The 27,733-nt window shown below is 45.6% G+C and overlaps 1 protein-coding gene across 2 annotated transcripts; it reads right to left on the reverse strand.

The window, feature by feature from the left end:
* Positions 1-981: 981 nt before the first annotated feature.
* Positions 982-27,733, reverse strand: FAM20B (FAM20B glycosaminoglycan xylosylkinase). 2 transcript variants are annotated; one of them, XM_071435876.1, is made up of 8 exons: positions 27,668-27,733; positions 20,744-21,173; positions 17,344-17,430; positions 15,358-15,467; positions 13,119-13,290; positions 8,911-9,102; positions 6,468-6,527; positions 982-4,411 (listed from the first exon to the last, which is right to left on the reverse strand). In XM_071435876.1, exons 2-8 carry the CDS (start codon positions 21,118-21,120, stop codon positions 4,180-4,182), a joined length of 1,230 nt encoding a protein of 409 aa, XP_071291977.1. In that variant the 5' UTR covers positions 21,121-21,173; positions 27,668-27,733; the 3' UTR covers positions 982-4,179. The 2 variants fall into 2 exon arrangements, with proteins under 2 accessions (XP_071291977.1, XP_071291976.1); XM_071435875.1 differs by having other exon boundaries at positions 20,744-21,274; positions 27,668-27,732.

Below are 27,733 nucleotides of genomic sequence, written 5' to 3' on the forward strand. Positions count from 1 at the left end.
AAAGTACATTCATTACATAATCAGAAACACTAAAATCTCTCAGTTATACAAATTCTCACTCTGTTACTATGGCAAACCACTGCAAAAATTCAGAGCAGCAGCACAACAAAGTGCTTGGAACAACAGCTCTCAACTGCCAGTTTCTGCCTGTCAGAACTTAAAAGCATCTGTAGCTGTTGAACTGTTCATACACAAGCAAGAATCCTGTCCTGCTCCCTGAGCAAATTGGCACCTCAAAAATAGAGATGGAGGAAAGGAAAAGTTACTGGCAGCACACAATGCTAGGAAACAAAAAAAACCCAACCAACCCCAGAACATCCTCCCCCACAAAACCCTCAAAATAAACCCCAGAAAGCAGTTCTTATAGAATGCAACAATGCTGAAATCTGAAGTTTGAGTGAGAAACTCTAGTTTAAAGCCAAACAGGTTTCACACCGCCAGTTGATGCTACAGAGCAGGTGAAAGATGCCTGAATTCAGAGGTACCTCCTCTCCTGCCTCTGAAACGCTCCCTGTTGGGGCACTAAGAAAAACCTCTGCAGCCTGAGTACAGCCCTGCTCCTGGGGGAGCACTGACCTGCCCAATCCAATAAAAGCTCAGCAGAGGCAGCCACGAGCACCTGCCAGCTCTCCAGACACCCCTGACAACCCAGCATTCATCCCTGGCTCCAGGAACCAGCTCCTGGTTTCATGCCCAGCAGATGCAGGGCCATGGGATGCATAGCAGAACCACACCTCAGTCTAGGTGTGTGTTTTATTTCTGTATCCCTTTGGGATCACTCTTCTTCCTTACTAACAAGGCTCTGGCAAACAAGCTGCATTTTTTGGATATACATGACTGGAGTAAATGCCATTGACAGAAATCAGCAGAGGAGGAACTGGGAGTCAGCAGCAGCAAAACACTTCACACATTCAGCCCACCACATGTTGGAACTCCAGACAGACAGACAGGGGAGGGAGAGAGACACTTAGGCAATCCATCAACGTTGCTTTATTAAAATCTTTATTCACACAATGTTGCTTTATGTGGGATCTGACCCCGGGGGATAGGAGTAGAAAGTCATAATTGCATTCTGTTTGCTTATTAGCAACTCCATTTGTGCAGCAGCTCCCAGGGGCCTCCTCTGGCACATCCAAGAGGGGGGTCTGTTTCCAGCATCCTGCTCCAGCTGCTGCACTAAATAAATTACCTTCTTAATAAATTAGGACTTTTGAGTTGAAGTTTGTTTGGCAAGACACACTCCAGTTCATCAGCTGCTGAAGGAGAGCTGACTCGAGTGTCTCCTCCCCCTGATGGCTGACTTGGGAAGGAGGAGGAGGAGGGAAATAGCAGATGGCTGATGAGACTCTTTAATTAGTTCTTGATTTCTGTGCTTCCAGTGCTCTGATATCATTGATAGCCATGACACAACCAGTGTGTAACATCTGGGGCCAGTGGGTGACACGTGCACAGTGAACAAGCATCAGAAGGTGTCTGCTCCTCCCCAGAGCACCTGCCTTGCAAACAATGCTATTTTTCAGAGATTCAAGCAGACCCTGTTGGCACGTGGATGCTGCTCCTCATTTCCTTTGCAATGGTTACAATTTAAAATCTCCCAGGGTTCTGTATTTGAGCAAAACGACCATCACTGCCAAAGGGGCAGAAATTGTCACAAGGCCAAAACCAGATCTTCCTGATTTTGGTTTAAGAGAGGAATTTATTTTTCTTTCCTGCTGCAGAACACCAACCTCCAGTAGTGTTTACAGCAACAAGAAGCATCAATATCACAAATAAAAAACCAATCCCAAAAAACAACCATTTCTTGCTTCCTTCTACTGATAATGCTGGACTTCATGCCCTTTGTCCACAAGTAAACCAAAATAAACCAATACCCTGCTTTAAATCTTTGACATTTATACTGGGAAAAAACTCATCCCCAGGTTCCATCTGACAGCAAAAGCTTTAGCTTAGAGCAATATGTAAATCCTCAACATTAATTTAATTTCAACGACTGAAAGGCCTTTTTTTGAGCCCATTATTAAATAAAATGTAAATATCAAGAGTGATCATATAGAAATCAAAAATTAAATTTTGGTAGATCCCTCCCAAAATATTAAGAGCTCAAAAAGAAGAATATGCTTTTAGAAATACTACAAGCCACCAATCATGTGCTTCACTATCTCCCCTTTGGGTAAATCATCTGATATTTCCTGGGAGACAGCTTAAACCAGCACTTGCTCCTGCCACACAGGCACCACCCAAAGTGTGTTCTGTTATCAGGTGATAGAGGCAAGAGCTTCACAGTGTCCTCAGAGCTGGCTGTGTGTCACCATCCTGACTAAGAACTCCAGTAAATAACTCCAGATCCCATCCCATCATCTCATTGCTCTATGGCATCTGTGAGTGTAGCCAAGTCCAGAAGAGAGCAAAAATAACAGAGAATTCAATCCCAGGTAAACAGCCACATTCTACTTTCAAGATACTCTGCTCATGCAACGAGAAAAAGACTTCAACAAAACAAACCAATGCCTGCATTTTTCAGATAAACTCTCTCCCTGACACCTCCTGGATCAGGTGTGGCCAAGGTGCAAGAACAAAACAGCTCTTTACCTGCCTGCCACACTGCAGTTAGAGAAGAAGTTAGATTTTCCTGACAAGAAAATCAAGGAAAAGGGCTCAAACTGACATTTTGGTGCTCTTGCTCTCAAGTTCAGTAATCTGTAATCACTTGGGGAAGGAGCTCCTTCCTTACACTAAGGACCATGCTGGCTGAACACTGATGCAAAGCTGTTCAATTTGGAAACAGTGATGAAGCTGCTTCTCTTCTGGAGACACAAACTGAGACCTGTGCCAAGCTGATCAGCTTTCTGACACAAACTCAGCACAGTGCTGAAGGACAACAGGACTAGCACAAGGTGAGTGTTGCAGGCCTGTCCTGAAAAGCCAACTTTTCTCTATCTATGGCCATAGTCCATTAGTGAGGACTCCTGGATGACCATCCCAGGCAGAACTTTGCAGTGGGGGTTGCAGGAAGCAACTGGGGAAGGCAGAAAACCTCCTGGAAGTAGTCACAGCTTCTGAGCAGCCACAGCCAAAGCAGGTGAACGTGGGACCCCAACGCTGGTGTGCCCAGAGCAGAAGTGCTGAGCTGTGCTCACAGGGAGCAGCAGGAAGCTCTCTCAGGAGAGAAGAAGACAGACCACAGCTCAGGGATGTCTGCACACCTCAGGTGACTGCTGGTGACTGGGGAAATCCAGCAAACACCTCTTCCCCCAGTCCCACATGCCCAGAGGCTCCACAGCTCTCAGGGCTCACAGTAAAGCAGCCTGACCCTGCTACACAGAACTGCTGCCAAGGACAGATTCTGTCCTCCTCAGCTACAAGAAAATGAACATTTGTTTATAATGGACACAGGACTGCAAGGATAATTTCTCTACTCAGACCTTGCCAGATTATTTTAAAAAAAAGAGGGACAAGACACATGGAAACTTACTATAACCCCTTAATTATCAAGTGCTGTATAACCACCCTGTCCTCTCCTAAATCTCCAACCTTGTGGATAAACCTTTGATAGGACTTCAGCAAAAACACTGAAGCATTACACATATGAGGCAGCCCCCTTTCCCAGCCTTTTATCAAGGAAAAGCCAAGTGAGCAGCAGAGGTCCCCTCTCCCACCCCTCAGACAACCAGAAGAACATCCCACCCCGGGGGGTGGCACAACTCTTCAGTCCAACAGTTATTTTATTCACCCCTGCTCGTTCTCTAGAGAAGCAGTAAAATGCCCAACCAGCTCAGAGCTGATTGTGTACAACCCTGAATGAACAAACTCGCCAGAGTAAAGGGGGAAGAGAAGGGGAGGGGACTGTTCTGTTCATCTCTGAGGGTCCCCTGCAATCCAGTCCACAGAGGAGCTCAGTATCCAGACTCTGCACAGCACCCAGAGCGGTGCCCACTGCCGGCAATGGCCACGGCACAGTGGCCACCACGGGGCTGAGCCATCCAGGCTCCTTGCCACCTCTCACTGCTGCCAGCCCAAGGAAACAGCCAGTGTCACCTCCCTTCCTCTGGCTCGGGAGCTGTCCTGTTCATGTCAGTCCATCGTGGCCACAGCCCTTCTGAACTGATTGTGCTGTTTTTCTATCGCTTGTTTGTTTGTTTGTTTTTTAAAAAAGGAGTTTCATCTCGTGTTCTGCTGGGATTACAAGTGAGACAGAGTCATCCTGTCTTCCACCAGCACAACATCTGGCCCAAACTGGTCTGTGCACTGCTTCACTGTAGCCAGGATGCTGAGGAGCCGCTGGTCCAGGGCGTCCAGGTGAGGGGTGGAGAGCACAGGTGAGATGGGGTCATGAGACATGGCAGTTTTTAAGGCAGACTTCAGGACTCCGTTCTTCAGGTAATTCAGCCTGTTCCAGGTAGAAACCCGGATACTGCAAAAGAAACAAACACACATCACCACACCAGGCTCCTGCTGCATCCCACGGGAATACCGGCTCACCAAGAATGGAGACTTCGTGCAGAAGTGGGTTTGGGATGGCAGGGTCCAGGTGGAACTGCATCTCAGACAGGATCTAATGAAATTTGAAAATTCAAGGTGATGAAGAATCAATCTGGTGTGACAAAACTCTGATGTTACACAGGAACGCTTCCAGCTGAGAGCACAGAAAGTCTTCAGTCCTGCGGCCTCCCAGACACAGTTTGGAAAGGAAAGAAAAGGAAGGAAAATCAACAAATTCAACAAAGGTCACCACAGGAAGAGCATCACTGACCAATAATGAATCACAAAGGACAAAAGGCAGTTGGCCAAACTTCAAGAAAGAGAACACAGCAGTGACTTTTCCTCTTCACTGGCCACTGAGCTTGTTTGTGTCAGCCCATCTCAACTCTCATGTTCTGTGAAGTCTCTTGGGATTCTCCCCCAAACCTTTAGCATCCAAATCTTTAGCATCCCTGGTCTAAACTCTTGGGTTTGATGGCTTCCAATAAAACCAGCAAAATAAGAAAGTGTTGTAACAAACCTATAGTTAAAACAATTATGCAAATTAATTTATCATGTGGCATTTGCCCAGTACCAGAAAAAAGGAAAATCTGAAAAGCAGGAAATTGCCAAGTCTCTTACAGAGATAAACTTTTCCTCTGGTTGCATTTGGGGGAATCAAGATGACAAAGACTCCAGAAGAATCTCAATAAGGCACAAAATTAAACATACATCTACAACTAATGCAGGAAAACGAAAGAATTTAAAAGTTCTTTAACTGTTCTGCATGTGACTTTTAAAAGGATCCTGCAGAACATGGGCCAGGTGTACTGCAGGGAGCTGTGCTTAGTGCAAGCAAGATGAGAGCTCAGGCCCCAGAGAATTTGGAAGACAGAACCTTTCAAGGACAAGTTTCACAGACAATCTCCATTTGGAAGGCCTAAAGGAGTTCATGCTGAAGTATCAGAGTTGGGAAATTTGTATCTCAGTATTTTTCTTCCTGGAAATTTTCCCAGAAGCCCAGAATGGCTTGGACTGGAAGGGCCCTTAAAGAACATCTCATTCCACCCCCCTGCCAAGGGCAGGGACACCCTCCACTAGATCAGGTTGTTTCAAGCCCTGTCCTACCTGGCCTTGAACATTTCCAGGGATGGGGCAGCCCCAGCTTCTCTGGGCACCCTGTGCCAGGGCCTCCTCAGAGGCAGAATTCCATCCCAATGTCCCATCTAACTCTGCCCTCTGTCAGTGTGAAGCCATTCCCCCTGGTCCTGTCACTGCAGTCCCTTGTCCCAAGTCCCTCTCCAGCTCTCTTGGAGCCCCTTTAGACACTGGCAGGAGCTCTGAGGTCTCCTCAGGGCCTTCTCTTCTCCAGGTTGAACACCCCAGCTCTCTCAGGCTGTTCCAGAGAAGAGCTACTACAGCCCTTGGAGCATCTAATTCCTAATGAGAAACAGCAATGGCCTGGTAAGAGACTGGAGACAGAACAGAAATCAGAAAGCCACAGCCTCTGAAAATAAAACCACAGCTCACAAGGCCAAAGCAGAAACAAAACTCTGCAAAGAAACTGCACATTTTACTTGAGAGGAGACCCCTGAGCAAGGCTGCAGGCTTTTTATGGAAACCATGTTTGAAATTATTAAATTGCCTTTATTAAATTGCCATCCTCCCCTACTGTCAGGGAGAACTCAAGCAGGGATGTGAATGTTGATTTGCCAGGAGCTGGGTGGGACAGCTGCAGATGCAAAGTGCCTGTCACACTGACTGTGGACACAGCTGTGACCTGGAGGTGAGAACACTTTCTGCAGCCAACCCTCTGCCTTCATGAAAATGGATTCCTCAGCTTCTTGGGCAGTGCCCATCCATCAAACAGACAGTATCTCAAAAAGTACAGCACTGTGGACCCAAGCAAACCTTTTCAGGTTGCCAGAAGGCTCCCAAGTTAATGAAATTGCAAACCTAAGGACAGAATTACATAAGTAAAGTGAACAGCACCTCTGTGTTTCACTTACATGCAGCACTGATAGAGAGGAGCCAGGATGCTTCTTTCATCCAGGGCAGGGTTTCCAAAGCTGAAAAGCAAAATGAAAACCAAGTGAACCAGCTGAACTCCTAAGGTTCTCAACATAAAGGGCTTTGTAAAGAATTCAGAGAAATCAATATTAGGCAATTTCATGCTCCAAGAGATCAAATAATTTAAATTAAAATATAAACAGTCCAAGACCAGTCACTGATAAAACTTTCATCAGCATCAGTTAAGCAGGTAAACAGAAGCAGCACCAGCATACCCAGTTCTTTATCAGAGCAAGGCCCCTTAGGAAGGCATTTCAGAGGAGTTCAGAAATGGTGCAGGGGTAAGGAATAACTGCTATTCTGGGCATGCAGAATGGGAGCCTTGCCTGTCTGACACAGCTGGTCAGGGAAGGAACCCAACAGCAGCAACAGTTCACTGACAAGGTGATTAACTTAAATATTTCAAGCCAAATTCCATAGAATTTCAAGCTTCATCCAAACACATGCTGGATTTATTTTTCATAGTTTCACCTTCCTCATAATACTGTTTTCAACTAAGAACCTTCCCTTCAATAAAGATAAGTTGCTGCAGGGGCCTGGCCTTATGCTGCCCAAATAATTCTGTTATTCATAGCTTTAAAACTCCATAAGCTCCCAGGGAAGTGGTCATGGCACCAAAGAGCATCTGCTCTTACTCACATGGTTTAGTTTTAGGTAGCCCTGTAAGAAACAAGGAGTTGGGGTCAATGATCCTTATGGGTCCCTTCCAAATTGAGATCTACCATGGTTCTATGAAAAACTGTCCCCTACCCATTACTTCAAAGAAGCTGAAAGTAATTTAAAATTTTATTATAAATAAATCACTCAAATTTTCAAGAGAACAATTTACTGTCAGCCTGCAAAGCCCCACCAAAAATATTTTCATAATGCCATAGGAAATGGCCATAACAAAAGGACTTGACCTTCAAACCCCATATTCACTTCCAGTGACTAATCCATTACCTTCCTTCCTGCAGCACATTGTCAGTGAGGAACAGAAAGAGCATTTTTGCCAAATTCTCCTAAAGCAGCAGTAATGAAGCAGTCCCAAGGTGGAATACATCCTGCTGTCATACTGCAGTATTACTGAACAGGCTGATGACAGGAAGGACGGATGGAAAGGTGGAAGGAATCCACTATACAAAAGATAAATGTGAAAAGAAAGGTAACTCCAAGCCTTGCAAGGATCTCCAAGGTCTCAAGTGGTGTGGACACTTGGTACAAGTGGTGTGCAAAGGCAGAGCAGAGCTGCCACAGGAACTGCTGGTCCTTCACAGAAGGGAAACTCACTGCCACTGCACATGGGAGGGCACACCAGAAAAATAAACAATCCAGAATTGCTGGACTAAATGATGAGAAATGCAAGTAGATGACCTTTATGTTTTTAAGAAAAATTAATCAAATTGTTATGATTTAAACAAGGCTGTGTCTTCAGTATGATTTTTAACCTAAACTATAGTGGACAATATACAAAAAACCTATAGCAAGGATAGAAGAACTCACATTCTAAACATATTTTTAAAACATTTTTGTTCAGGTAAGAGTTAATGTCCATATATAGAACATGATCATTTTTGTGTTTGGTATCACTTCTACCTCCATTCTAAACTTCTAACCTTTCAAAGCCAGAGTAGGCATATCCAGAAGGCAGGGAATGCCAAATTATTCAGAAACACATTTTAGAAAGATCTGCTTTTATTACAGCACTCACTTATGGTGATACAGCACTTACGGTGATACAGCACTCACTCACTGGTGATAAATAAAAAAGCCAAAATTTCCAATCTTCCATTAATTAAAAGCCTAAAAGGAAAGGGCATTTCTGGGGATAGGAGGAGAGACTTGAGCAAACCTTTGAAAGTTGCTTTGGGAAATACTGTGTTAACTGGGGAGTTTCTGTAGATTGAGTAGGACTTTGGCAGGACAGAAGGGTCTCTAGAGCACAGAGTAGAATCAGAGAGTCCTAAAATGGTTTGAGTTGGAAGAGTTGGGCTAAAGCTCATCTTGTTCCATCCCCCTGCCATGGGAAGGGACACTTCCCACTAGACCAAGGTGCTCCAAGCCCTGTCCAACCTGGCCTTGGACATTTCCAGGGATGGGGCAACCTGTGCCAGGGCCTCCCCACCCTCAGAGGGAAGAATTTCTTCCTACTATCTGATCTAAATCCACTTTCTTTCAGTTTGGATCCATTCCCCCTTGTCCTGTCAGCACACAGCCTTTGAAGCACCCTAAGATTTAGCGATTAATTTCTGATAAAAAGGAGATAGACTATTACAAACAATACTAAAGAACAAATCAGCGAGAGAGAGAAAACAGAGAGGGAGGCAGAGCAGATCAGTGTGTGCCCCTGCAGGCAGCACTGCAGGCAGCACTGCAGGCCAGCAGGGGTGAGGGCAGGCTCACCTTTTGGCATTGTCCAGCAGGATGAGCATGCTGGCGCCCTCATCGTCCTGGAAGCTCTCGTAGTGGTGCCGGTCGGCGTTGCCGATCAGGTAGTCAAAGATGGCCGTGTCGATGATGTCCAGCAGGCGCGGGCCCGAGTCGTACGGGGACGTTTTCTTCACGGCGTCGCAGTAGCTCTCGTCATACTCCCACCTGCAGCCAGAGGGAACCAAGCAGCCTTAGGGAACCGCCCTGCACAGCAACAGCCCCTGGGGCACTTTGAGTGCACCAAGAAAGGGCAGCAGCCCAGGCTGGACCAAGAAGGGAGAGCTGGACAGAAGTGTTTAGGAGAGGAGTAAAGCCTGCAGTGACATCCCAGCCTATGGACCAAACTGTTGCAGACATCTTTCATGAAAAATCCTTTCTTAGGATTTTTCCTTGTGAGAAGCTGCAGTTTCAGCAACCAAAAGTAAACAATGGTTATCTGCTGCTGTGGAATGCAACAGGTAGACCCTGGGATTGGTCTCCTGTGGATGTTTGGATTTCCTGACCACTCATGGCAGAGCTGGCTCTTGCTCTCTGTCTGAGACACAGATCTTTGTTATTCATTCTTGTCTATTCTTAGCTTAGCTAGCTTCTGAAGAAACCTTTTCTATTTCTTTTTAGTATAGTCTTAATGTAACATATATCATAAAATAATAAATCAAGCCTTCTGATCATGGAGTCAACATTCTCGTCTCTTCTTCATCCTGAAAACCCTTGTGACCACGGTCACAGCAAACTTCAGTTCAAAGATACACAAAGATCATCTTCCAATGGAAAACAAAGTCAGGGTTTGCTTCCTCACACCTCCACAGTGACTGGGCTATGTTAGGGGAAGATTACTGCATGCCTTGCCTTCCTCAGCTTCCCAAGGAACACTTCAGTTCTGGGCCACTTTCCATTGCCTTGAGCTGTTTCCATCCTCTTCCTTTTTTCTTTTTAATGCCTCTGCCCCCAGAAGGGCTTCACAGTGGTCACTGTCCCTCACTCACAGCTGTCTCTTTCCTCCCCTCCTCTCACCTTCTTCTCCACTGACATGATTTCAAGCTTCCCTCTTATCTCCTTCTCCACTCATCTCGTAACATGGATGTCATGTCTCAATTCTCCAAAGCTAGGATTTTAAATTTCCTCATTTTCTTCTTTACAGCTTTCAAAGCTATTCAACACCACCACCAAAAGAGCCAAATCTCTGGTGTATATCCTTTCCATCTGTCCACCTAAATAACAAGGACATCTTCTATGTAAGGACTAAAACAATCCTTCACAAAATAGCAGTTAAATTGGAAATGCCTTAAACCATCTGTGATTTGGAAACAGAGATGGAAGAAACACAAGCTGGAGAGACTTTCTGACATGCTCAAAACTGCAGATATTCATAAAAGTAGGAAGATCAGAATTTACTGACTACAAAAGCCACATATCCCACTTCATCTTTTAGTGGTCTGGAACCAGAGATCCCAATATCCCACCTTTCTTCCAGGTATCCAAATCAGAGAGCTTAAAAATTTATCTTCTCAATGTGCTTAATAACAGATCACCATGTTCCTCAAACACTGTGCCTAAATCCCCCTAGGAAGAGGGATCTTTGCACCAAGGTCCAACTCACACTCAAGGTGTAGCACGAATCCACACAACAACAGTCTCAGAACCTCTTCTCCTTGTTCTGGATACATTTCTTATGCTGCATCCCACTCTCCCTCAAGTGTTTCTTTTTCTCTCATTTTACTTCAGAGCAGTACTTAATCTCCTTGCCACAATTTTTCAGATATGCTATGCTCTCTCTCATTTGCCATGCAGTCTTTCAAGAGACACTTTCATCCAACACTCATTTCTGATAATTTACATTGTATTAGCACAGGCCTTGGAAGGTCAGGGATTTTGTCTATTACACCTCCATTAAAAATTACAGACACTAATGTGCCTGTGTGAATTATGTTCAAAAGGTCAACTCAAAACAGCAGCTAGAGCAGGAAAAAATTCTTAGAGAGTTATTTTTTCACAATTACCAGGCGCAGAAAAAGGAGAGCATGACACCAAGAACCTTTAATTCTGATTTCTCAAAGTGAAATGTGCAGCATGACATGGTGAAAAACACCAGAACCTTGTAACCTCATCTGCAGGAGGCAAGTGGGAGTTTAAATACACCAAATATCAAATCAGCACAGGAATCAAGGTAAACCCCTGTGTAAGCAGGCAGGGTGTGATGAAAAGGAGCCTCTCAACAGGAGGAACACCTCCAAGAAATTCATCCTGTTCATCACTGCAATGTATCATGTACTGAACACAGCTGATTTTCACCTGCTGGGAAAGAAAAAACATCTGCTGCTCAAAATTCAATCTGTGCATTTTATACCCTAAAACAATCCAACAGAGCTTTTGGATGAGATTCCTTCTGAGAACCATCACACTGGAAATCAATGGATACTTTAGATAAAGGACTGAAAATCTCTTCTAATCACTTTCAAGTTCAAGACAGAGTCAGAAAAATTTACTAGGCTCAAATTCATTTGTTCAAGTCATGGCAAAAACATCCCCACCTCAGGAACTCAGATGTGTTACATCTATTATAGAATGCTGCTTACAGAAGGACAAATGTGGGATTTGGCATTCTTTACATGCTGAGCATGGTCACCAAATACTGATGGCATTCAAAGTAAAGGGCTTTCCAGGGTGTGTTGATGTGGCACTGCCTGATTTTTGGTAACAGGGGAAGGCCACAGGTTTGGCTTCTGTGAGAAGCTGCTGGAAGCTTCCACCGTGTCTGACAGAGCCAATCTCTGATGGCCAGCAGTGGAAGTAAGACAAGTGACTCCCCAGCACAGAACCTGGATGGGATTGACCTCTGGGCACTGTGGGATCTTGCAACAGTCTTTGAATTGGTGCAAGTTGACAATGGTACCTACAAGCAGCAGTTTTTCTTCTAGTTGGAGAAGAGGAGGAAGTGAGGACATGTGAGGGAAAACAACATGGAGACACCAAGGTCAGTGGAAAAGAAAGAAGGGGAGGAGGTGCTCCAGGCATCAGAGCTAAGATTCCTCTGCAGGCTGTGGTGAGGACTTTGATAAAACAAACTGGCCCCTTGTAATGCATGAAGTCCATGGGGGATGCAGAGATTCATGCACAGCCCATGGGAAAAGTGCTCATGGCAGAGTGGGTGGTGCCAGAGAAAGCTGTGGTCCAGTGAGAGACCTGAAGAGAGAAACAGGGCCCCTGCTTCCAGAGAAAGAAAGAAAGAGCTTGCTTGCTCTCTCCCTGCTCCCAGACTGGAGCAGCCTACCCTCATGGACAAGGGACCCACGCCACAAGGGTTTTATGACAACTGTTTGCCTGTGGGAGGGATCCCATGGCATAGCAGAGAAAAGACTCCTCTCCCTGAGTGAGCAGGAAAAGATCTCCAATGATGAACTGACCAAAACTCCCACAACCTGCCTTCCTGTGCTGTTGGTGGGAAGGACGGAGGGGTTGGGGGAAAAAAGGTGTTTTAAAGGCTTATTCTACTTCTCATTATCCTCCTCTGACTCTGTTAATAACAAATCTACTTTATAAATTTGGACCTGTTTTTCCCTTAGAGTGGTTTTTTTTTTGTCCTAGTTCTTATCTCAACTCATGAGCCCTTTGTTAATTTTCTTCCCTCTCCTCTGCCCAACTGTAACAGAAGAGGGTCAACGAACAACTTTTGTGAGTGCCTGGTGTTTGGCCAGTGTCAAACCACAACACAGGGCCTAGCTTAAGTTAAACCAGTTCCACAATTCTGAAAATGAACTACAAGGATCATGAAATTAGGTATGATACAGTGAAATTAGGTATGTGACAGTGCTGCCACATTTCAGGGGCCACAGCATCAACATGAGGTCCAGTGGCACAAGAGAAGAATCTTAGCTTGCCCATAGACAAGATTTTCAGAGCTTGGAGTGACTGCATTGTGGAGTTCTGTTCCAGCCAAGGTACAGGAAAAGGACAGTGCTTAGTATGTGGAAAACAATGAAGATTTTTTTTTCTTCCTCATTTTAATTTAAATTTTATTCTGGACTTTTCAGCTCCTACGGTTGTGCTAAGAAAGCTGTCAACACAATTAGTTTTGTGTTGTGTAGGTTTTGAAACCACTTAGAGCTCTTTAATTAACCAAGGGCCATTTTAGTGCTAATGATCATCTATAAGGAATAAGTCTGCCATGTTCTCTCTCATACCTGGCAAGTTTTCCCTCACGGTAGGTCCTGCCCCAGGGGTGCCGGTGCTTCTGGAGGGGCCAAACGTCCGGCAGCCACAGGGTCACTGAGCCCTCCATGATGTCCCCATCTGCACAGGCTGGCTCTGTCTCCCGACAGTAGTAGCACTTCCCATAGAAGCAGGTGTTATTGCCTTAAAAAGAAAAATTTAGAGGTATCAAATGAAGAGGCATTAATCCAAGGAATCCAACTGAAATTCAGGAGCATGTTGTTACAGCAGAGGTTTCCCCATTACAGGATTTTACTGCACTTGTCTTTGTGGTTCCTGTCTCTGAGAGGGAGAGGCTCAAAAGAGACTACACAGACATCCATTCATTCAGAGCAATTAAAGAATAATATGAAAAGGAGAGAGCAATCATATTTTCTAATGACTTTATCACTCTGAGAATTAATACATTAGAATCTCAACAAGTTTTTGTGATCCTTTCCTAGTCCTGAGGACCCTGACTTTGCAATGTTAACACTGCTCGTTTTTCACTTTTCATACTTCATGTGTCAGATTTCCCACAGAGACACAGCAGAACTCAAAGGGATTTGGTGCCCTGAGACCTGCCACACATCTCAGCTACTTGAGCTGCCTCAGCAGAGGAGACAGAACCAAGTATCATTCTCACATGAGCCAGCAATGCAGATCTGTCAAAGCTTCATCAGTGTCTTCTGACAGGAGAGGAGCAACAAAACACTGCAGCCTTTAGTCCACTAACACTGATGCATCCTGGAGCATCAAGTAATCTGCAGCAGCCTGCATAAGTAATTTTAGTTTAACCTTTTCTATCTTCCCCTTCTTAACCCACCTTCACTTGAACCTCGCCAAGTTAAATCCAGGTCCATGCTCATGGATGTTCTTCCAGAATATTCTTCAGGTATGTCTCACTTGGTTGTCATTACTCTGTGTCATTTCTTCCTTTGGTTCTACATGCCATATCCTCCCCAGAGCAGGCTCAGCTCTCCAAATGCCATATTCTTCCCTTTCCACCCTCACACATCCCTGCCTCTCAGCCCTCCATCCAGAGCCTGTGCTCCCAGTATCCTGTCAGACAAGCTGAGGATGTCACAGATCATCACCAACACAGAGCTTGCAGACCAGATCTCTTGTTTGTATGGAAAGCCTGCAAGTCTCTCTTCCCATCCAGGGGCTGCAGCAAGAGACAGAATTCTTTGAGATTCTAGCTGTAACTCCAGTAAACCTGCACTGAGTATGAATGAATTCTCTCTTCTTCAAAACCTCAGGAACTTGGTCAAATTTGGCCTAACAAAATATCATAACCTCCTCCATAGATCCACTCATTTCTTTAGCTCCTGCTTTGCAGAACAGCAGTTCCAAGGAACCTAAGGAGCAGCAATGAACATTTCTGGAGCCTGACTTCTCAAGTCAGCACTGCTGCTAGCAAACAGCTTGGTTATCTTGGCTGAAATTGGAAAATGTAAAGCCTGCCTGAGGCAGGAAGCCCATGTGAATGCCAGGAGAGGCTGATGAGGCTGAGCTGAAACTTTCATCTGGAAGTTGTACCTTGTAAGTGGCAGTGTCAGGCAGCAGTTGAGACTGCCAGCAGTACTGCTAATAGGAACATTACCAGCAGCAAGGAACAATCATCTCTGGAGCCTTCTGATTAGGAAATGAAACAAACAAACAAAAGAGTAATAATTGGATGGTTTATGGAAGCCTCAGGGAGTTAAGGCTGCAGCATAAGTAATTTCTTGGTACTTAATGACCACCTGGTAGGAGTTCACATTAATAGCTTCCATTATGTGTCCTTCACAGCATTATTACTGTAAACAACACAGGGAAGTTCTGCCATTGGTTGTAAATGCTCTGCAGGCTCTGATGCAGCACAAACAACATCTAATACCAACCAGTGTGTCAGCTCTATAAATTATCCCAAATCACCACTCTCTTCACATTAAATACAACTTTATTCTTTTCTTTTCAGGTCTAATCACAGACTTTTCTAACCATTTTTGACAGCAGAGAGAAAACTCTTACTCAAAAAATAAAAATCCCATCTGTAGCAGCAGCATAAGGGAACACTATTTGAAGAAAACCAAGTCCTCCTTGGGTTATCCAAGAGCTCTCCTGGCACAGAAAGAGCTTCCTGTATCATGGTTAACTGCTCTGTAGCTGTGTCAGGCTCCCACAGCTCCTTTCTGCCATGAAGGATTTTCCCTTCCCTGGGCAGCACAGCCCATGGAATGCACTTACCCACAGTCATGAAGGTGCCCAGGAGCTGCTCCGTGGCCACGGGTTTGATCTCGGTGCGCAGATTCACAAACCTGCCGACCACCAGCGGGGCCCGGCGGAAACCCAGGATTCTGATTGGGGTGAAAAAGCACAGCCTGAGAATCTGCAACGTAGGCAGCAGTTCAAAAGTAAACCAAAACATCCTCACAGTCTCTGTCAGAGATGATAGAGACCAAAGAGTAAAGCTGAAGCCCTGCAGCAACCTCCTCTCTTCTCTGAGGCAAAGTAAGGAAACTCATTTTTCTTATGTGCCTGGATGTGAAACTTACTTTATAGGCCATCAGTGACACTCCTTTATTAAAGCATTTGCAGCAGAGCAACAGAGGATGCACCATGCTCCAACTCTCAGAACTCAGACCTCACACCAGAAATATCCATCATGTGTCTGAAGCAGGCTGAAGCAGTAACTGGTCACCTGGAAAGATCATTTCTAATTTGTGGGAACCACTATTAAAATGTTATGCTTAAGCCAAATTCAATTACACTTGAAAGCAACCAATCCAAGAGTTGTTTTGTTTGGCACAAAGAAGGAGAAGGGAAGAGAGAATGGTAGAACAAAAGTGAATGCCTGAGAAGGGCCTGGAAAAGCAGAGGTGGGAAGAACAACCATAAAACTTGCAGTTACAAGATCCAGGTTCCACTCCCATGCCTGCCACCACGGCCTTTGCTCTGTGACCACAAATGACTTGGGTGTTTGTAATGGAATTTCAAAAGTGCTTAAAGTACAAACATCAAAGGAGTGTCAGCCCCAACTCTCTTAATGCACTTTTGACACCCTCTGGATAGTCTTTGCATCTCAGAAAAAGATTCTGAAAAGGTATTCCTGAAGAATAAAGAGGTGCAGAGCCATAGACAAAGACCAGAGAAAAGAAGCACAAAATCATGACCAAATGGACAGCAAAGAAGAGTTAAGTGAGATTTGGACACTTGAAAGAGGCTCTGATTGAATGTTCAATCATTACTTTTTCAGGGAACCTGAAGCCTGTATGCTCCTTGAAAGCACTAATGGACTGACATCTGGCTCCATTATCTTTTTATCTTCTTTATATACCCTGATTTTGGTCCACCAGCACAAGCTGGCTGTAGCAGCAATGGGTATTACTCAACTAGTTACCATCCTAGATATTCTAATTCTTCCTAGAATTACTGATTTCTACTGCCTGTGCAATGAGTTCCACAGGTGAATCAGGACTAACAGACATCACTGTCACCACCTGTGACTTTAGTCACAGTGATAAGGCTCTTATCTATGTACTGAGAAACCTCAGTCTCAGTTTTTCTATCCTTTGTTATATTTGTCCCTCCTTATTCCTTTTCTCAAGATTTTATGTGTTTTCACCTCCAAATCTTCCTATGAGGAAACAGAGACTGTGCTCATCTATGTTATGTGAAATTGCAGCTCTAACAGCATTTCACAACTATTGACATTCAGTGTCTGGTGTTTTCTGTCCCATTCTTTGAACATCCTATAATTTTCATTTTTTCCTGTAATTGCACCTCCAGCACAGGTCCACAAAACCACCTGGGTACCCCAAGCACAATTAGGATATGAATAACTGGATTTCCTCTAGGATGCACTGATTCATATTTACTCTAGACTAAATTGTTAGTCTAGACATCACTCTTGACTTTTTACTGAACTGAACATGAACTTAGCACACACATTTAGTATTTCAGACTCTTCCACAGCATTTAGCTAAGCTCTTTCTCCACTGTAATATTAACTAGAGTGGTTGCAGGGCTCATTCTCCTTTCCAAACTTTTTACAAGTATCTAAAATGTTACACTCTTGACCAGATCTTAAAAACGAAGTTTCACAGAATAAGCTGATTCTTATTTTGGCTTCAATGTGGTAAATTGGCAGGTTAGAGGTAGCTCCCATAAAGAACCCCTTTTTTCTGGTGCTTTACAAAGACAATAAAACCAGAGAAAGCAGTAATTCCATACCTATCCAAGTGAAAGGCTGCCACTTCTGCGTTGTGTCGGTCGTAGCCAGCGTAGGGCTCTCCTTCCACTATATAATCCCTGGCATATCTGGAATTGAAATAAGTCACATGAAGTGAGTCTATGTAGAATCCCTGTCAACTCTGCTGTTCAGAGGAACAATTTAATAATAGTTAAAGAGTCTCTGGGTCACTTTGCAAGTGACTGCCAATGAGAGAGTGGGAAAACATCAATGATATTAAAGTGTCCAGACTGTTGAAGTGGTAAATAAGGAGGAAAGGTCAGTGATGTACAGTGGTGTCCAGAGCCTGTGAAGCAGCTCACATCCCAACTAATAAATTTTAATCCAACCATATGCCAAGTCACATCTTAGAACAAAGAGCACAGACCCTGCTATGGAACAGGGGGCTATTTATCCTGGAAAGCTGCAATTCCACAGATGATTTTGGGGTTACAAAGAATTGTACATTAACAATTCTCAAATACAATCTTATATTGTGGAAGAGATGTCAAATGCAATCTTTAGTAGACAGAAAATCAGCAAGTGTGAACCTGAGGACAATAATGGGTATAAACAGAGAGAGCCTTTAATCTGGCAGAGAAAAGATATCATGAACAGCAAAAAACAGAAATTACACACTCATTGCAACAACAATGGTGTATTTTGGTGAAGTGCAAGGCTTTTTGCTCCCCTTTTTATCTTTTGGTAGATGGTACTCAGTCAAGGCAAACACCAATTTCTCAGCTGCCTGCCATTTGGATCAGTGTAGATACTGCTCTAGCACCACACTGCAGCTGAGTGTGAAACACCACAACCAATACCGAGCAAACTGGTGAAATGCAACATGTTTTCAAAGAAAATAAGGCCAAATTAGGTAATCTATTTTCTTACTTCCATCTACGTATCAAATTGTGTAAACTGGATTATTTCCAGCAGAATTTGTGTTCAAGCAGTAGCAACAACAGTGTAAGAGGAGGCACAAGAGCTGGACCTCAATGTTTTAGCCCTGCTCAGGGAGGAAGTGGGGTGAGAAGACAGCCCACTTCCCCAGCCTGAGCAATGCTCCAGCTTCTCTGCAAGGCAGCTTAAAAGAGAATTCACCAGTGCAGGATTCCTGCCAAATGGGAGCTTTCACCAAACCAGCATCTTCTGCCCCATATACCACCAGATGTGATGGCAGCCAGTATTATTTGTTAGTAAATTAGGCTGGATTTCAAATAAATTTGAAGTGAGCTCATCCTCAGAACATGTCCTTCAAGGCAGGTCTTTGGTAGGTACTTACAGCTGGCTTTTGGAAACAGGGTCACATTTTGAAAGCTGCAGAGCTAAAATTTATTAGGAAATCCTGACCAAACTCTTTGTTTCCATGCCCAGTAGGCATCCAGTCCATTCCAGAGCAGAAGTAATGATGGAATTCCTTCTTCTCCTGCTGGTAAGTTTGCTCAGAACTGTTTTAGTTTTTAGCAGTAACTTTGGCAGAGCTTTCAGGTCCAAAGCTGGTTAAATAGACTCTCTTGCAGTGCCAGAACAGGACCGTGCTCACCAGCCTGGCTATTCAGCAGTCACAAACAAAACATGGGTCTACCAAGATGGCCAAGGCCACCCTCTCCAGTGCTCCTATAAACATTCCCAGCTGCATGTGTCCTTGCTGGAGCTCAGTGCCTGTGTCTGCCTGCACAGACAGGGCATTACAGAATGCAGTTTAACTCTCAGTTAATGCTTGACTGCACTCCCTGACACAGAAAGCCCTATGGGAATGCTGTGAATCCCCAGTTCTTTCACTGGAGGAGATCCCTCTTGTACCACCAGGACTTTGTGTGCAAGGCTGACACTGCCTGGGCCTGCAGGGGAGCTCCACCCAGGGCAGGAATTGGCTGTACAGAGATTTTTTTCTCATTTTCTAATCATAGAATCACAGACTGGTTTGGGTGGAAAAACATTTCATTCCAATCCTGCTGCCATGGGCAGGGACACCTTCCACTAGACCAGGCTGTTCCAAGCCCTGTCCAACCTGGCCTTTGGACACTTCCAGGGATCTTCTTCTGGACAACCTGTGCCAGGGCCTTACCACCCTCAGAGGGAAGAATTTCTTCCCACTATCCTATCTATCCCTGCCTGCTGTCAGTGTGAAGCCATTCCCCTTGGTATTGTCACTGCAGGCCCCTGTCCCAAGTCCCTCTCCAGCTCCCTTGAGCCCCTTCAGGCACAGGAAGGGGCTCTAAAGTCTCCCTGGAGTCTTCTGTTTTCCAGGTGAACAGCTCTAGCTCTCTCAGCCTGATTCCAAGCAGAGGTGCTCCCACCCTCAGAGCATCTTTGTGGCCTCTGCACTCGCTCATTAACAGGACAGGAAACTTTAATGCCTGCTTAGCCTAAAATCTTTTTCTGCGATTACACCTCTCATTTGCAGTGAAATCTCCTAAAACACAGCCGGTGCTACTTTTTAACATCTTTCTTCTCTTTTTCCCCAAGGACACACAGTTCAAAAAGCTTTACAGCCAAGACTCTTCAGAAAATTCAACCATATCAGTTTTTTCTGAGGATCACTGTACACTGAGGCTATACCAAGGAAGTATCACTTCCATCACCCTCCATTCTCCAGTACTCACTGCTGGCAGACAGGAGGCTCAGTGGCTCTCACTCTGACCTACCCAAACCATTTTACAGTCTACATTCAAGTACACCAGACAAAGAGATGTACTTTTGAGACCACTGCCAAGGTTCCTTCGTTCCCTGCTCCTGAACTGCACCCTCTCCTGACAGTCTGACACAACAAGGAGTCAAAGCTTGTCTCCAAACTGCCAGAAGCTGCACTTCCAGAGTCAGGAAGATACTGCTCAGAAACACCAAGTGTAACCAACATCCTCTCTCAGGACTGAACACAGTGATTATTCTTTAATCTAAAGACAGGCTGTATCAAGGCTGTACAATGCTGCTAGAGCACCAGCAAGGTTCTATTCTGTGGATGCCATGGGACAGAGAGAGAGAAATGGCAAGCGTTTCTCACAGCGGCTTGTGAGGAATTTTAGGGAGCTGGAAAGATGTGATAACCTGTTGACTATAAAGAATTTGCAGGTGCTGTTTTTCTACTTTATTTTTCTGTTCCTCTCAAGGACAGTGCGTGAGAAAGATGTTTCAGTTAGTCAGCCAATAGAATAGAATCTATCGTATCACTGTATAAAAACCACATGGTTCTTTTGGATAAAGCCTTCTTTGCCTTTGCTACGATCCTGCCTCTCGCCCGTTCCTGCCCCGACCCCAGCACATGAGTGACACTATTCTGTCTCAAAAATAACAGGATGGTCTTTCAAAATTCCTAACTTCAACACTAACGTGACAGCATGGAGAAAAATAGTATATGTAAATGAAGCAGTTGTTAATGCAGACATTGAAAGCAGCACTTACCTCTTGGGCTTGAAGACAACCTTCTGTCCTCCTTCAAGTATCAGCAAAGCTTTCAGCTGCGTCCCTTTGTAGCCCACATCAGCTTTGATGATCTTCTTGGTGCTCATGGCGTGCATGACGGCGCCCAGCTCGGGGGTGTCCTCGGGGTACACCTCGCGGGGCACCACCCACTGCGCAGCGATCTCCCAGGGCGACTGCAGCGTGTGCTCCAGGCGCGGCTCCAGCGCCACGCGCAGCCCCGACAGCATCCGCTGGAACGCGCGCTGGTCCTCGCGGTGGGCGGCCGACGTGTCCAGGTTGTCGATGAGGAAAACCTTGGTGAAGATGAAGATGACGAGGAGGATGGCCAAGAGCACGACTCGCTGCTTCAGCTTCATGGTGCCTTTCAGCCCTTCTCCCCTGACTCTTTCTTCCGAGCGCTACGGGAAGTCTGTTGGAGATCAGGGTGAGGAAGGGGGTGTTAGTTGATGAATTTCATGCCTAACTTGCATTGTAAAAGATGTCTCAGCACTGAAGCGTCTCCTGGTACCCCTAAAAATAAACAAAACACAAACTTACAATCCCGCAGATCCCACCAAACTCAAAACCAAGTTTATGCTCGGAGCATAAGCCTGGACTCAGGGAAACCTGTATCCTAAAGCCTGAACACCTCTGTTAAAACACACTGGCTTTGCTGCCTTCCTGCAGCCTGTCTGTGATCTGCACAGAAGGGGAAATTGCCAGATAGCATCTCTGCACAGCTGAAATCATAGCAGCTGCAACCACCACAGGCAAGACTTTTGCAGGGAACTGTAGTTTAATATGATTGCTGCAATTTCACATGCACTCTTCCATTAGTGCAAGATCCCATGATTGCTGGTGTCCTAAAGAGCTATCCCTCAGAAAAGCTCCCAGGTAGATTTTAAGACAGCTCACAACAGTGAGAACAGCTGCTCAGCCTTCTTTCTTGAAGGTACAAGACATAAGGACAGAATAGACTCAATTGTTTATTGCCTTTCATTTGCTGCCATTATAATTTACTCAGATTTTTTTCCATTCTTAAAAACCTATGAGCTGGGGGGGGATGACATCTTTACTTCCTCACAGCTAACCAAGTTCCTTCTGCGCTCAACTGTGAAACCCATAACCACAGAAAATATACAAAGTGTCTGCAATCTCAACCAAATTAACTAGAAAAAATACCCTAGAACACGTGCCTGTTCTCACATCCTCACCTACAACAGTTAAAACCACATCTGTTTCTATATTTACCGTGGGCTCCAAGACACATCTGGCCCCTCAAGAAGCCTTGGCAAGGGCAGTGTTTGCATGTAAGGACCAGAGAATGCACCATCAACTGTATTGGGTTATAAAGACAGAATTACCTTCCTAGTATTAGCTGAATGCAGTCAAATGCCAAAGAGAAAGGGGACATGAGGCACACCTCTGAGGGGCACTGGAGCCAGCAGGAATTTCTCTTCACCAGGCACACTGATCATGTAAACCCCAAAGAGCACCCAGAGCTGGGGGAGGACTGACACAGAAAGCCTTCTCATGCAATTTAACAGTAAGAGTATAAATCAGCCATAAATAATCATGGCACTGGAAAAAATGAGCTGCCACAGGCTCCTTCACCAGCAGCCACCACAGGACAGCCAGGCCATGGCTGGTGAGGCACACACAGGTCACAGCCCTCAGTGCAGAATCAGGCTGGCATGGTGTAAGAGTACAGTATAAAAGTATAAAAGGACATGTATAAAAGGAGATGCAAAGGCACAGAGGACTCCACAGCACCCAGAACAAATTTACATGAGGTCTAGAGCAGAGCCATCCACGGCTCTCCCTGTTAGCACTCACAGCAGGACAGAGACCCCAGCAAGGGCAGGGGGTAGAAGCCTCTGGGATGCTTCAAACTAGAGCCACAGTCTGCTGTTAACTGTGTAATACTGATTTTAATCTGCTGGAAAATAAGTGCTTGTGCTCATACTGAAAGAGAACAAATCACATGTTTATATGGAAATTAGAGCATATTATTATTCTTCATCTAGTTTTGTTTTGGCAGGCTGTTCTTCTCCAGACAGCACTGCCACCTGCACATTACCCACTGCAAGCACAAGAATGTGAAGCACAGACAAGGAAGATGCACCTGACCCAAAGGCTCTCACTCCTGCAGATACAGACTCACCCAGGAAGAGATCCTTAAATAATAATCACATTATTCTTAAATTTAAACAGACAAGCAAAGCGGATTGGCTGCACCTGCACCCTCTCATTTTAACTCCATAATTCACCTCTTTAAAACTACTAATTCTGAATCACTTTGAGCACTGCTTAAATTCATTTTTAAAATCCATTCGAGTTTGTAAGGAGTTAGGCAGAAGAACAGAGGTCATTTCAGAACAGTAACTGCTGGCTGTGGGATATGTGTATGTGTACACTCACATTTAAAGAAAGCCTCGCAGTGCAGTGCTGCCTGACTAAAGCACTAAAGCTCAGGGCAGGATGTTCCACACCTCTGGAGCTCAAGGTGAGCACTCACTTTTCTACATTGATTTCCAGGAATACTGAGTTTCTCTAGGGATATTCTTCCTGGGACTTGGAGGGAGAATACAACTACAGTCACTTAAATGAAAGGTAATTTATTTAGTTAATCTCTTGTGATGGCTTTGAAACTAATTTTGGCTGAAACCCTCCAATGAGGTAAACAGAATTTACAAAAATAAATAAAATTCAATATTTAACTATTTGCTGGTGAGTTGGCTCTCACTTTTTAGTGACATCTGAGGACATGAGTCATTGGCTGCTTTCCTCCAAGAAACACCAAGGCACCCCCGAGGTTGCCATGTAATCAATTTCCCAGTGCTCCAAGCACAGCCTGCACTTTGCTCCTTGGTGCCAACATTACACTCTCTGCTCTGCAAGCCAAGGGAATTGAATCCTTTTATGAACAAGTTTACCACGGACAGCAAGAACTTGAGTTTACTGTTCTAAATTGAAGATGGCAAGGGTGACAGCGTCAAGGCAATGTAAGAAAATATTTATGCCGTTTTGGAAGAAAGTAATTTGAAAAAGACATGTCTTTGGCAAAGTCTTGGATTGGAAAGGAAGATTATGAGAACTCCAGAAGTGTCAAGCTGGCCCTGGAATGAGGTCAGAGATGAGAAAATTGAAATAACAATACACCACCAAAATTTTAAAAGGGAAAAAATAAGGTGAGCGTGAGCAGAACTCTGGAATGAACAGCAAAAGGGTTTTGGACAATGACAAAAGTAAACCCAGCCAAAAAGAGAAAACAGCCAGAAATAAACAGCCCCAGCAGCTTTTTAATGCTGTAGTCAACTGAAAGGTTTGCATAAGAAATGTTTCTTGTTTTTCACTACCTCTTTGGGAAATTTCCTGATCAATTCCTTCTCTTATTACAACCAGCTCTGTATTCTCAGCAAGTATGAGTCCCCCAACTCAATATACAAATAACTGCATCTCCTCAGTATCATGGTGGGGTCACTGTGCACACAAACACACAAATTAAATCATGTCTGCTGGCATTAAATACCAACATCAGACCACTTCACTCCCAGTTCAAAAAACAACATGCAATTTGCCTGTTACAAAAATTACAGCTACGATAAGCAGGCTGCAAAGTTACCAGAAAAATCCCACAAGACATTTTTTATTGAAGTCACAAAATCAATGGCGTGTCTCATATCACAATCTTATTTTGATATCATAAAGCTTTTTAGCTGCTATGTCAAAAATACTTGTGTGTACGATTTGCCAGGATTTCATTATGCTCCAAGTCACAAATCAGGTCCGGGGGCAGGCAAAGGTTTAGTTTGGCAGCATAAGTACACAAAAAATCATAGCTCAAACAGACACTGATCTGAAATGGATATGGTGAAAGTAGAGTCTAATTCCTGTTTAATGCAAGGGGTTTTTCTTATATACACTATACCTTTTGGGATCACCTATCAAAAGGCCTTTAGAAGTTCTCCAGTAAATCCTGGAAAATGCCTTGAAGAAACATCGTACACAGTAGTGACATTTTCCTCTTCCCAAAACATCCCTCAGTCTCACCAGATCAATCTTCCTTCCCATCCTCCCCTCCCTGGCCAGCTCCTTGGTGGCTCATGCCTCCCTTCTCTGTGTGAGCCTTGTTATTCCAGTTTCCACAGGCAGGCTCCCACAGACCTTTCCTTGGATTTCTCAGACTCATTCTGTCACTTCCACTCTCTGCGTGCTGCCTGCCTTGTGTACAAGTTTAGTCATCTAGTGCTCAAGGCTTCCCACGTATTTACTTCTCTGCTGTTTCTCCATCTCCTTTCCTCTTAAAACCTTTGTTATCTACAGGCAAAATCTGTGACAGTCTACACTCAAACTTTCCACAAACACAACTGCACCCCTGGTTGAGAGCTACAATACTGATAAATGTGAAAGACCACGAGCACTTTAACCCCTGCAACATCTCTGCCTGCAGCTGCAACAATCAGTAACCGCCTGAAATATTCTCACACAGCTTTGGAAAGAAACAAAATCATTTTGTCCATCTGTCTGCCCACCTTGGCCTGTTATAATCCTTAGTAACTTAAGAATCTGTAACCTGCATTTCTGCCAAATTTGTCAGAGGACTATTTGCATGAGCTTTACAAAAACCACAGGCCAGATAGAGGACAGAAGCCTTGAGAAGCCAAGGACAACTGGGTAAATATCCTGAATCTTTCCCAGCTGCCGGCACAGCAAACAGGAACACCTGACTCAGCTGGCTGCACAAATAAGGACAGGGTGGGTTGGGATCCAGGCAGCTCCTGGGTGCAGCCCTGGGGAAGGGGAAGCCACCAGGCACTGAGCCCCCTGGGAGCCAGGCAGGAGCTGTTGGGGTAGGATGTGGCAAACAACTCCTCAGGCAACCAGGCTGCATGAATCCTCCTTGCAGAATGACTTTCCACCAAGCACCGTTTCCTATGGAAACAAAGTTTATATAATCACACTTTTCACTTAGATCCACCAGCTAATTCCAAACGCATCTGAGAGGACAGTAGATGTTTTGAAGACAGGGTTTATGTGTTTATTGGAAGCTGGCAGCCAGGGGTGCTGCAGGAAGGGCCCCAGCATTGGCTCAACAGTTGTCTGCTTGCCTTGGCCATGTGGGCAACCCAGGGGCAGGGAGCTGGGAATGCCACGTGGGCAGGGAGGGATTGGGAACACTGAAATGGGGAATGCAACAGACAGGGGCTGGAGCCAAAGGCACTGATACAGAGGGTGCTGGGACCTGGTCCGAAGACGGCCGGAACAAACCTCCCTTGTTCCCATCCCCGTTACTGACATTCCCCCTGACCACTACAGGTCAATAAAGCCAGCTGGAAATGCTTTAGGGAGCCTTGTTCCACTTGGAAATGAAGCCAAGGCAGTAAGAAAATTCTGCAGTTTCCCTTCTCCACTTGACATGTTTATTCATCTCCTACATATGACTGACATTAAAAATTTAGCGAGGGTCCATGTACCCATCTGGATTTTAGCAGTGCTGAGCCTGTTTCTGCTGTAGGATGGTGCCAATCAGCCTCCTCCACTCCTGAGGAGAGGCCGTGGGATTCTGGTGACAGAACCAAGCTGACAACTTTGTACCATGAAGCGAAATAAACTTTCTACCTCAAATGGAGGCAAATCTTGTAGTGACTATGTAGGTCAGACTTAAGGACACGATGGGTGCGTGGAGTCATTTTCAAATTAAAACAAGATACAAGAACATCTGTTCTGTAATAAATACTAGGTGGGATCCACTCACAATGAATCCACTGCAAACCTAGGATCTGCATTTTACAGTTTATTCTGTTTGCTCAGCCCCTAAAGCACTATGGATGTTGTAGGGCCTCAGAAGGTACAATGAAACAGCTGCAGTGCTTATGCACATCTGTATCCAGAAAAGATCCAAAGAGAGACATCCTTAAAAAAAGGGTTAAACCCATGCCTTTGACAACCACAGTCAGCACTCTTCTATGGACACACACATTGTATTTTTCCACCAGTAGACAATGACCTTCGCTAAGCTGCGACTGGCACTGGGTGAGAGCCCACGGTGCAGACGGCTGTTCCCAAGGGTTAGCAGATGGCCAGAGAGGCTTCACAGCTGGACGGGGCTCCGTCCCCAGCTCAAAGCGAGCATCCAGAAGAGGAATGAACCTCAGGAGTGCAGATACAAATCCCATCTACGAGAGCCGCGTCCGTGCAGCCCCCGCCGACCGGGGGTGTCCGGAGCCGCGGCTCAGGCCGGACCTGTCAGGAAGGACGTGGAGGGGCTGGAGCGAGTCCAGAGAAGGGAACAGAGCTGGGGAAGGCTCTGGAGCACCACTCTGGTGCTGAGGGAGCTGGGGGGGCACAGCCTGGAGAAAAGGAGGCTCAGGGGACCTTACTGCTCTCCTCAACTCCCTGACAGGAGGATGCGGCCAGGTGAGGGTGGGCTCTACCCTCAGGTAAAAAGCGACAGAACAAGAGCACGGAGCCTCAAGCTGCGCCAGAGGAGGTTCGGGTTGGACACAGGGAGGAATTTTTTCGCGGTAAGGGTGATTAGACATTGGAATGGGCTGCCCAGGGAGGCGGCGGAGTCACCGTCCCCGGAGGTGGGTAAGGAAAGCCTGGACGTGGCACTTGGTGCCATGGGCTGCTTGACAAGGTGCTGCTGGGTCACCGCCTGGGCTCGACGATCTCGGAGGTCTTTTCCAGCCTCACTGACTCCCGGATCCTGCGATTCTCCCACCGCCGCTCCGGCCGCAGGGGCCCCTCCGGCGCTCCGCGGGGCGCAGCCGCCCCTCCGCCCCCTCCCTCCCGCCGCCAGGCCCGGGAGCCCCTGCTATACCCGCCCCGGGCCGCAGCAGCGCCGCGTCGCGTCCCGTCTCGCTCCCGTCCCTCAGGCGCCGCCGGCCCGGCCCCACCGCCCGCGCCCGCCGCACTCACCGCGCCCGCCGCCCGCCCGCCATGGCCCGGCCACCGCCGGCCCCCGCCAGCCCCACAACATGGTGC

Source organism: Agelaius tricolor, unplaced genomic scaffold (assembly GCF_023055355.1).
Source record: "Agelaius tricolor isolate 1412-34295 unplaced genomic scaffold, bAgeTri1.0.p SCAF_11, whole genome shotgun sequence".
NCBI lineage: Eukaryota > Metazoa > Chordata > Aves > Passeriformes > Icteridae > Agelaius > Agelaius tricolor.